Below are 12,150 nucleotides of genomic sequence, written 5' to 3'. Positions count from 1 at the left end.
TAATAATGGCATACACTTGCACCTCACTTTATTTTGTGATCTGATCAAAATGGCCAACTGGTAGACTGGCAGCCATTTCAGTTGAAAAACACGATATTGAACACGTCCTCAACCATTTCTCGAGCATGTATTTACCGATGTTGTTCAAACTTGGCACACAGATAATGATGATGGCTTACATATGCACATCATTGTTTTTTGACATGAGATCCAATATGGCCGACTGGCAGCCATTTTAGTTGTAAAAAAACCCGATGTTGAAAACATCCTCGACCATTTCTCGGACATGCATTTACCGATCTTGTTCAAACTTCACACAGAGATAACGAATGATGACTTGCATAAGCACATCATGTTGTTTCAAGATCAGGTCCAAGCTGGCTGACTGGTAGATGTGGCCATTTTCATTGTACATAAATATGGGCAAGCACTTTAACTCCATGCAGCAAAATTACTAAAACAATGGGGGCTTTGACATTTTATGTTTATATTACTTGTTTTCATCCTAATTGGCTCTGACACAGCACTGTCCTGCACATTGCACTTATCAAAACCTTATGAAGGAGTATTAAAAAAAGTAATGCAAATATAATCTGGAACAACTTTTGCAAACAACAACTAATTTTAATTTTCACATTAAAATATAATTTTCAACAGCATTAATGGTGCCATTAATTTGCATGATTTTTTTCATGATGAATAACATACTTTGTAATTTATATTCATTTTGCAAAATCTGTTTGTTTTTTCTGTTGTTGCTGTTCAAATTCCTCACCTGTCCTTCCCCTTGATTTAGTAAACACTGCTCAATGAAATACTTCATGAAGCAGTACCAACAAGAAAAAGAGCAAACAGAAATTGCAGACCCTCACCAGGACTTGCTTTGTGTGGTGTGTTGTGTGGCATTTGTGTCGTTTTGTGTTGTATATTTTGTGTGGCGTTTGTGTATTGGTGTGTTACGTAATTAATAACAGATATAATTAGAACTGTCACTTTATAACTGCTAGCAGTGATGACCGGGCACCAAGACGTCCTTTCTTTGACGCAACTCTGCCTTAATCAGACACCTGAACCTGATCCATGACGTTTGTTATTATTATTCAATTGAATTCAGAATGGGATTAAAATGCATTCAATTCAGATCAAACAGAAGACCAAATAGGCACAGTCCTACATTGGAGCAATCAGAAGGAACCCAAACAAGCAAAAAGGAAATCATCAAGAGGAACCTGGAAAGGATTCACATTTCAACTGCGACTCTTCTACCATAAGTCATCCAGGCACAGCTAAGTGAGCCGTAATTGGTAGTTGAATTCAAAGACCAAATATGCAACTCCTCTTCAAATCTCAGGTCAATCGGATGAAAATTGACAATTTTAGAAATTCGGCCTTTATTGACCTTTTGGCCGATGTTGATCTCGAAAATCATTGGTGGTTGAACTCATTGACCTGAAATGCAAATCCTCTTCAAATTTCAATTCAATGGGATGAAAATTTAGAATTTTAGAAATACCACCTTAGTTGTTGACCTTGGGCCTATGTTGACCTTTTGGTCGATGTTGACCTCAAAAATAATGTGCTCGTTGAATTCGCTGACCTGAAATATAAACCTTCAAATTTCAAGTCAATCGGATGAAAATTAAGGAATTTAGAAATCTCACCTAAGCTGTTAACCTTTGGCCTCTGTTGACCTAAAAAATTAATTGGTGGTTGAAATTCAGTGACCTGAAATATATATATATATATATATATATATATATATATATATATATATATATATATATATATATATATATATATATATATATATATATATCCTCTTCAAATTTCAAGTCAATGGGATGAAAATTGAGGATTTTAGAAATACCACCTGAGTTGTTGACCTTGGTCCTATCTTGACCTTTTGGTCCATGTTAACCTCAAAAATAATTGGCCAGTTGAATTCAGTGACCTTAGTTGTAAATCCTCTTCAAATTTCAAGTCAATCGGATGAAAATTGAGGATTTTAGAAATCTCACTAAAGTTGTTGATCTTTGGCCTATGTTGACCTTTTCATCGCAAAAACAATAAGCTTCTTCCTTATGACAAACTCGACCATGTGGTGAAGTTTCGTGAAGATCGGTTTGAAATTGTGACCTGTAGGTGATAAACAGTCAGACAAACAGACAGAATAACAAAACAGACTAACCAATATACTTGAAAAAATCTTTGATGTTGCAAGTAGCAAATAAACAAACAGACCCAAATCCAATACCCTCTCCTTTGGCGAGGGTAATAACCTGTTTACATAATTAGTACTGAGGCACAAAACAAGTTGATTGTAAATGCTAATTAGTAAACCCTCATTTTCTCTGTCTTATAACTTGCTGATTATGCGATGGGGCAGAAATGTTTCCTTCGATTTTGGATTTGAAGTTACAACAGATGAAAAATTGGGCCAATTGTTTTCACCGTTTTCCCTCAATGAAGGGCTTACATGAAGTGGTACTGTGCACCACCTCGAGGATATTGTAATATTTAACTGGCAGCTTGATGATTGATAAATTGGGAACCCTCTCATCATGGCACTGATTGATAAATTGCAAAACCTTTCATTAAGGCACTCTTCACTGTCTCTTGCCAAGGATCTGTCCCATCTGGGAACCGATGAGGTTTATCTGAGCATTTTTTTTCTTCCTCAAATAGTTGATTGTGCATTCATTTTGAAACTTAGTTAGAATCCGCATGATCTAGCCATTTCTGTTGTCTCATCAGTCATCTGCAAAGTGTGTGGAACACAAATACAAGCATTTAGTCGTCTTGGTCCAGACTGGTGTATGCTGAACAAATTTTGTCAAAGACCGGGCAACCTTCAGTTCCTTTGGGCACTCTTGCAGCATAAGCCCATCATTGTTTAAATTATTGCATCCACCTAAGACACATTGACCTGGCATGACACCAAACGCATGGAAATTTGAAAATAATTTCCTGATTGATTCACATCTTGTGCACTCGGAAAAGCAACCGTGGTGAATTCTCTGCACTACTTGATGCCAAGAATCATATGTTACAGAAATCAGAAATGGGTGAGAAAAATTACTTTGACTTGCTGAATGTCCTATTTTTCCATTTGAAAAATGAAATAATACATCATATCTAATTTCTTTAGTATCAAAGGATAGTTTCAGGTGAATAGGATCATAGATGGTTTGGTTCACCTTTAAGAAATTTATGCTCTGATTAATCCATCGTACAACCACTTGAAAACTACTTACAGTAATGTGATGCTGTCTTTATATATGTTGTCATACATTCATATCAAAAAGGATTTGCACAACTTTTCAAACTTTTTTCCATTCAACTGCTAATACTTCTGTGCTTAAATTGCCAAGCCCATACAAAGATAATGGCACTGCTTTATTATTGTTCTTTATGGAATGCTGTGTTTATTCAATCAAAACCTTGTTTAAAACCTTCTTAAGCTTGTTTTGTGGATTCAAATGTATGGTTTGCCATAGTTTATATTTCACTATTAATCAAATCATTGGGTGTTGCAATGCATTAAAAATTGCAATGGAAATTATTAGGCTGGATGAATTAGTCACCGATTTGTAGTGTCAAGTTGAGAGAAGAAGAGAAAACATGGATGGTGGTATCATACCCACAGTTGGTCAGAGTTACTCGACTACCTGCTGAAAATGAGAGAAAGCCACGTGTTCGAGGTGTCAACAAGAAGAAGGTGGAGGGTGCTGTAAAGAGGGAAGGGGAAACAGAAAGGCAGCGGCCTACAAGTCAGATGTCGCAGGCCTTGCCTCATGAGAAGAAGGCCCGAGGTGTGACACAGCAGACACAGCAGCAAATCGACCACATCTTGGATCCTGGATCACAAATTCCATCTGTATTTCTCGATTCCAAAAGGTTGGTGGTACCACTGTATACATGCTCTTCTTTTTTTAAGTCCCAATTTCTGTTATCTCAGCAGCCATCCTCAAAATTAATGTTATGATACATATCATTATATATTAGATAGTGATATATCTCAGTGGTATCACATGTTTGCCTCTTAATTTCTTAATTTTATTACAGGAATGGGACATGATTATAAACCATCATTGTATTGCTTCACTTGCATGTTTTTATGTTATGGAGTCATCATCTTTGGAGGGTAGCTTAAGCTGTCTGTTACAAATGCTTTCACTGGCTTCTGAATGTTAAAGGCCAGGTACCTTCTTTGAAATAAGAGTATGCTTTTCTGCAATTAGTCTGGTCAAATTCCAGGCTCAAAATTAGTTGGTTGAGTACAGAGATGACCTGTTAGCTGTGCACAGATTTGACGTTTTTCTCTTCCTAATGATCAAGATGACTGCAAAGAAATCACACCCATGTCTGAAGGAAGCAGTTCAGTTTGGCATTTTAATATGAAATGGGCAAAGCCAAGAAACAAATGAAACTGATGAGAATCACCCTTTAGAACCTTTTATAATTATCCTCTCGAGCCCTCGAGGTCAAGAATTACCCTTAAGAAATACCCTTTACAATTACCCTTTAGAATCCACTTTTAGAACCCTTTGGAAATACCTTTTAGAATTACACGTTTAACCCTTTTGAACTCTTTAGAATTGCCCTTTATAACCAGTTAGAAATATCCTTTAGAACACTTTAGCATTACCCTTTAGAACCCTCTAGAATTACCGTTTTGATCCTGCCTTTAGAATCACCCTTTAAGATTACCCTTTAGAATGAACCTTTAAAACCCCCATATAGAATTACCCTTTAGAACCCACTGACAGAATTAGCCTTTGGACCACTTCACAATTACCCTTAAGAATTTCCCATTTGAATCCCCATTAGAATTACCCTTTGGAACCTTCCATAATTACCCTTTATAATTACCCTTTAGAAACTTTTAGAATAACCCTTTTGAACCCCACTTTAGAATTACCCTTCAGAACCTTTTAGGTTAGGTTAGGTATGGGAGCATGCACCGGAGCAACGCGTCACTGCATCCACTTTCCGTCAGTACTCCAGGGGCCTCTATCTGGCCACCCCCTCGGCAGGTACCTGGCCCATCTCAGCAGCCATCCTCAAAACAGCCATCCATCTCCTTGAGATGTTGATCATCCTGCTGCAACCACGAGGTACGCGGTCGTCCCATTGGCTTTCTGCACACAAGAGGCACCCTCGCTAAGAGAATCTGGTGAGCAGGATCAGCGACAAGAAATCAAGCCACATATTCATACAGCCACAGCTGATGCTCATAGACTATACTGGTAACAAATCTCATTTGAGTCTCTCTCAGCAACTGCTCGTTAGACACAAAGTCTAAACAGCGATAGCCAAGGATTCTCCGAAGAGAACAGGTACTGAAGGAGTTAAGACTTCGTCTCAGATCCTTTGTCAGAGTCCAAGTTTTCCATCCATAGAGCAAGACTGGAAGAACCCTTGAGAATTATGCTTTAGAAGACCCCTTTAGAACCCTTTAGAATTACCCTTTACAACCCCCCTTTAGAACCCATGAGAATTTCCTTTCAGAACCTTTTAGCATTACCCTTCAGAATTACCTCTTAGAATCGCCCTTTAGAATTACCCCATATAATTATCCTTTAGAACCCATATAATTACCCTTTATACTTACCTTTCGAGTTACCTTTCAGAACTCTTTATAATTAATTACACTTTAGAATTACCCTTTAGAACCCTTAAAATTCCCCTTTTGAATCCTCAAGAATACCCTTTAGAATTACCCTTTGGGACCCTGCAGAAATACCCTTTATAATTACCCTTCAGAACCCTCTAGAATTACCTCATAGAATTATCCTTTAGAACCCTTTAGAACCCATTAGAATTACCATTTTAGACTTACCCTTCAGAACTCTTTATAATTAATTATACTTGAGAATTATCCTTTTGAACCCTTTAAAATTACCCTTTGGAACCTTGTAGAATTACCCTTGAGAATTATCCTTTAGAACCCTTCAGAATTACCCTTTAGAATTACCCTTTGGAACCCTGCAGAATTACCCTTTAGAACTCTTTAGAATTTCCCTTTGGAACCCTTTAGAATTACCCTTTTGAACCCTTTAGAATCACCTTTTAGAACCCTGCAGAATTACCCTTTAGAACTCTTTAGAATTACCCTTTGCAACCCTTTAGAATCACCCTTTAGAACCTTGCTGAATTACCCTTTAGAATTACTCTTTGGAACCCATTAAAATTACCCTTTTTAACCCTTTAGAATCACCCTTTAGAACACCCTTTTAGAATTACCCTACAGAATCCCCATGACAATTACCCTTTGGAATCCTTTAGAATTACCCTTTAGAACCCATTAGAATTACCCTTTGGAACCCTGTAGAATTACCCATTAGAATTACCCTTTACAACCCTTTAAAATTACCCTTTATATTTACCATTTATAAGCTCTTCGAATAACACTCTATTACCCTTTATAATTAAATCACGTTTGGTTAGAAACATTCTTCTTCCTCATTGACTGATGGATGGATGGACGGATGGAAAGGAGGACACAGCCAAATATTGAAACAGCTTCACCGCTTAAAAATAAGGGATTTAAATAAAAGTCTTTTATTGATGCATTTGCTATTTTGCTGACTGAGCAGGTCAAAACTAATTTATAACCCAAATTTAGTTTATCAAATTTGTCTCTACCACATTTCTATATGCACTGCAAATAAGCAGTTTACTTGAGATTTATGATGCATTCATGTTGGTGTAGAGTTTATTCTGCTGCTGAGTAATTGAATGCAGCAAATAATTTGATCACTTAAAATATTCAGCATGGATACATTGGCTCAGCCTCAAAATACAGTATGTTTAGTCAGGCATATTATATACTAGCAAATGCAACCCATCACTTCGGTAACGGGCATATTAAGGAGGGGGGAGGGAGAAAGAGGGAGGAAGAGAGGAAGGAGGGAAGGGAGAGAGGAGGCGGTGAGGAAGGGGGGAGCGAGGAAAGGTGGGCAGGGAGAGCGACGCCTCACAAAACATTGTTATATACTGTGGGAGGCAGTGGGAGCAAGGAGGATGGCGGAGAGAGGAGGGGAGAAGGGGAGGTGGCTTGGGATGAGGTATGTGTGAGGGGAGGGGGTTCTGGACTTGCTTTCAGTAGGGGGATTTGTGGAGAAGCAGGGAGGGGGGTCGTACAGGATTGAACAAAATGGGGTACATTAAAATGGCACAGTAATACAGTATGTGGAGACCACCCAAATATGTTCATTGCGGTAGGGAGGGGTAAGGGGGTTTGTGAAGAGGTTAGTGTGAGGAGGGGGAGGGAAGGCAGCGTGATGAGAATAGAACGCAGCATGAAGGGAAGTGAAGGCAGCATGATAGGAAGGGAAGGAGGTGTGAACAGAGGCAAAGGGTAGGGAGCACGAGGGAGGTGAAGACAGCGTTCGGGAAGGGGAAGGGAAGGGAAGGCAATAAACCACGCCCAAACTGCAACATTTTTTTTTTCAACGACTGGGTTCGATATAAAACTGGGTTGGAGCATTTAAAACCCAGGCTATCTATACTATGGATATATCCACAAGGAATGAAGAATGGACTGTCTCCAATGTATATTTATAAATACATACATATATATATATATATATATATATATATATATATATATATATATATATATATATATACATATCTATATAATTATAAAAATATATACAAATATATATATATATATATATATATATATATATATATGTATATATATATGTATATTTTTTATAAAATATATATGTACATATATATGTACTATGTATTTATCCGCAAGGAATGAAGAATGGACTGTCTCCAATGGAGAATGGGGGAATGCTCGTCACACTCCACACATTTCGATTTACCCGCTGATCACATCACGACGCTTCTGGTTGAATTGTTTGCATTTGCGGGAACATTTGTCTGGGTGGCAGATGGATGGTTGTTCCTGACGGATTATGCAGTTTTTACCGTGAGCCATAATCCGTGGCGATGCTCTCCATAACAGTCAAGAGGTTTGTCTGATGTATTAACGAAGAATGTGGTCATTATTGGTTAGATATTTATCAATATGCCTTCCTGATAATGGCAAATTATCCCAAAATCCAGATAGGTGGCTCCGTTTGATGTTTAACTGATTGTCAAACAGACAAAGATTACATAGTGAATGAGTCCTTGGGCCAAGGCCTCTGGGTTGGAGGTGATGCTTGTGTTGTAGGACTATGTCCAATGTTGATTGGGGGAGTGCTCGTCACACTCCACATGTTTCGATTTATCCAACAATCACATCACGTGCCTTCTGGTTGAATAGTTTGCATTAGCGGGAACAATCATCTGGGTGGCAGATGGACAGTTGTCCTTTGCAGATTATGCGGTTTTACCATGTGAGATATTATCCATGGCGATGCTCACCATAACAGTCAGGAGGTGTGTCTGATGTAAAATGACGAATATGGCCATCATTGGTTAGATATTTACCGATATGCCTTCCTGATGAGGGCAAATACGCCCAAAATCCATACAGATGGCTCTGTTTAATGTTTAACTGATGTTGACTGTAATCTTTGTCTGTTTGACAGAGTTGCTGGGTGGAGGCCTCTGGGTTGGAGGTGATGCTTTGGTGTAGGACTGTGTCCAATGGAGATTGGGGAGTGTTTGTCACACTCCTCATGTATATCTGTGTGTGTATATATATATATATATATATATATATATATATATATATATATATATATATATATATATATATATATATATATATATATACATATATATATACATATACACATACATCTACACCCATCCACACCCATCCACACCCATCCACACCCATCCACACCCATCCACACCAAAACTTACTTATGATCACCTGATGGTTGCTTTGCATTGCAATTTTGGCTTTAAATAGTGTAATATATGTCAACCTTGTGATTTTACAACTTAATAAAGTCTCAGTTCTACATAAAATTGGCAAATTTTTCAGCCTCGTACTAAAATGCTACAAAAAGGGACAGGCATCTATATTACGAGGGTTTTTAGAGTGTTTTCCTGTCACCAAGTTTATTGTGCTAAGCTATAAGTGCTGAATTTTCAGATTTGTCTTCGGCTTTTGGTTGGTTTATCTTGCAACACGTCAAGTTTTCATTCTGATCAGGTCATCCAATAATCCATGTAATAATCCATCCATGTCAGTCTTATTCGTCTAAGTATTGCATTATAAAATAGGCAACATTTACCTGCTGTCAACAGAGAATGTTCGTCCAGATTTATAGTTTGCTTAAATTTGGCGGTTGTTCAGCATCCTGTTCATAAAACTTCACTTGTTTTTCTTTCTTTCTCTAATTCCAGCTCACGGGCTAAGAAAGGTAGGAAGAAACGAAGCCCTCAGCATCCTGCTGCTGACCAGGAGTGCCTTCTTGGGTCTGACACTGATGCACCAAGTCGTCTTGCTTCTAATGGAGTGCACATGGTTGGTGAATTAGCAAGCACATTTATGGTATTTTTTGTCACAATCCACCCTTCTAATTTTGAACTAAAGTGTAGGTGATCTGGGATGGAAAAAAAATTGGAACTTGAAGCATTGTTTTCTCCATCATCATCATCATCATCATCATCATCATCATCATCATCATCATCATCATCATCATCATCATCATCATCATCATCATCATCATCATCATCATCATCATCATCATCATCATCATCATCATCGTGGTCGTCATCATTATCATCATTTTATGGCTGTTTCCATGCTTGCATGTGTAAGCCTTGGTTCACCTAATGGCTTCTTTCCAGGCTGCACAATCCCTTGCTATCCCTTTTGTTTGGCCTTTCACTCGAAGGTCATCTCTCAGCAACACATCCTATATTTTCCTCGGATGGCCTCTAGCTCTCCTTCCATTCGCATTCATATTTATACACCTCCTCACACAACTACCAGACCACATCCTTTACACATATCTGAACCATCTCAACCTACCTTTACGCAGAACCTCACATAGAAAATGCTTTCTATACCTAACTTATTTCTTAATTCCACATTTGATTTCGTATCCATCAGTGTCACAAGGTGGTTTGTCTTTCATTCCTATCCTTCACATGTCTTTCATTCAAAAAATTACACTGTCCAACAAGTCATTTTCATCAGATATAATTATTGGTGGGCGAGATAGCTTTTGGGAAAATGGTTCGAAATGAAAAAGAAAAAGAAAAAAAATCTGTTTTTGGTTTTTACTTAAGCTCCAGCATGTCCAGTTTTTGTGATGAAACCGATCTATTCTGAAAGGTTATTGACTAAATCATAATTGAATAATTTGAAGAAAGCCTCAATACAATGTCTTTGAACTAAAAGCATGGCAGGCTTCCAAAAATGTATTTGGGAAAACTTATTGTGTAACCACAAGTCTCCTGCATACAAAGATGGAGTCCAGAAACTGCTCAATGCATATCAACAAATGGGCTGTCGCATGTCCTTGATGTTACATTTTTAGCTTATCTGGAATTGGAATTCCAGATAAGGAGTTGTCATCGTGCACCATCCGTCCATCCATCCATCTCCTATTTTGATTTATCGGCCAAACCTCTGGGCCAATTCGGCTGAAATTTGGCAGCAATGCTCGCCTCCTGCCTGGTAACAGGAATTGCAAAACTCGCTCTGGTCACTTGACTTTAAGTAGGTCAAAATGGCCGACCTATTAAATTTCTTCAAAAATCTTGTTCTCCAGACCCACCAACCAGAATGCTACCAAATTTGGATTGCAACATTAGGACAGGGTCCATCCATCCATCCATTGAGACCATGCTCTGTGCAGTGTTGGTGCTCCTGAAGCAGTCTCCTGGGCCATTGGGCACAGTCCTGGATGGGTCACCACTCCAACACAGGATACTTGAATGGTTCAATCATTCCAGCAAGTTGGTACTCATTTTGCTGACCTCAGAAGGATGACAAGCTGACTCAATCCCACCTGGTATTAATTCAACGGAAAGCTGGATTTAAACTCAAGACCCGAGGATCCCAAGCCTGCCACCCTATAACCATGAAGCCAACACCAGGCATACAGGTTCCTGATGTTAAATTGTGGAGGTCATGCCGATAACCAGAAGTGTGTCAAAATGTCAGACTTCATGAAATTTTGGGAAAATCATGCAAATTCCTTCAAACAACCTTCCTCACTCGACCCACCAGTCAGAATGCTACCAAATTTGGGTTCCAACATTAGGCCAGGACCCAGATGAGGTACTGGTCCAGTGGTCCTATTTTTTACATTCGCATCTAGATTCCTTTCCCAAAAACTTTGGCGCGGTGAGTGACAAGGAGGGGAACGCTTCCAGCAAGACATTTAGGCAATGCAAAATCGTGACCAAGGTTTCTGGAACTAAACTATGCTGGCACACTACTACTAGATGTTGTATCGCGACAACATGGACAAAGTTTACAAAAGAAAATCGAACTCGCAGCATTTTAAAGTTGTTATACATTTCTTTTTTATCAGTGTGTACTGTATAAATTTAACCAAGTGTATGGTGTGTATAACGTTTATGGGAATTACATAGAAAAATGAATAAAGTTGGAACTAGCCAAATATGTGATTATTTCCTAAATTGTGCTGAAATTAACACCAGTCATATTTCAATAACTTGATGTGCTGCAAGAAAACCAAAAACAGATTTGAAATCAGTGCGCAAAACTTGTCTAGAAAAGAGTGTTTAGATCTTTGATGAGAGAAATAAGTTCGATTTTGTCAACCAGTGTTATTGGAGTTTATATGAGACATTTGGAATGATATAATGTTCTAAGATTATTTTGCACTCATTGTTGTTTGATACAATGTGAATTGTAGACATTATGAAAAGTCGATGACTCTGGTATAAACCATTCACCCAAAATGATATTAACTGCAGACAAAATATGGGGAGACTTGGACAAAGAACAAGTGTGGGGAAGAATGACGGGTAGGGTAGGATTGGCAAGCTATTGCTGGCACCCTGAACAAATTCCAAATTTCTAGACCTCCATCACAGTGACAATCCATTCAGGATTGCAACTGCAGTGAAGAAACTGCCTCGGCAGAACCAACACTGAATAGAACATGGTGCACATATACTGTACGAGTAATACTTGTTTGCAACCGCCCAACTTGAGACCTATTTAGCAATAGTTCTTTGATTAAGCTT

General features: G+C 38.4%; 1 protein-coding gene across 2 annotated transcripts in view; it reads left to right on the top strand.

Moving 5' to 3' along the window:
* LOC147024530 (uncharacterized) overlaps positions 1 to 12,150 on the top strand; it is a 147,916-nt gene that overhangs the window by 69,331 nt on the left and 66,435 nt on the right. For both annotated transcript variants that reach the window (XM_085884529.1, XM_085884530.1), the window contains exons 14-15: positions 3,647 to 3,897; positions 9,325 to 9,445. In XM_085884529.1, coding sequence (XP_085740655.1) covers positions 3,647 to 3,897; positions 9,325 to 9,445 — 372 coding nt within the window. The remainder of the gene's footprint in view (positions 1 to 3,646; positions 3,898 to 9,324; positions 9,446 to 12,150) is intronic.

This window comes from Eptatretus burgeri, chromosome 6 (assembly GCF_056783735.1).
Source record: "Eptatretus burgeri isolate ZD-2024b chromosome 6, Ebu_testis_v1, whole genome shotgun sequence".
Classification (NCBI taxonomy): Eukaryota; Metazoa; Chordata; class Myxini; order Myxiniformes; family Myxinidae; genus Eptatretus; species Eptatretus burgeri.
This window is presented reverse-complemented; position numbering and strand designations above follow the sequence as displayed.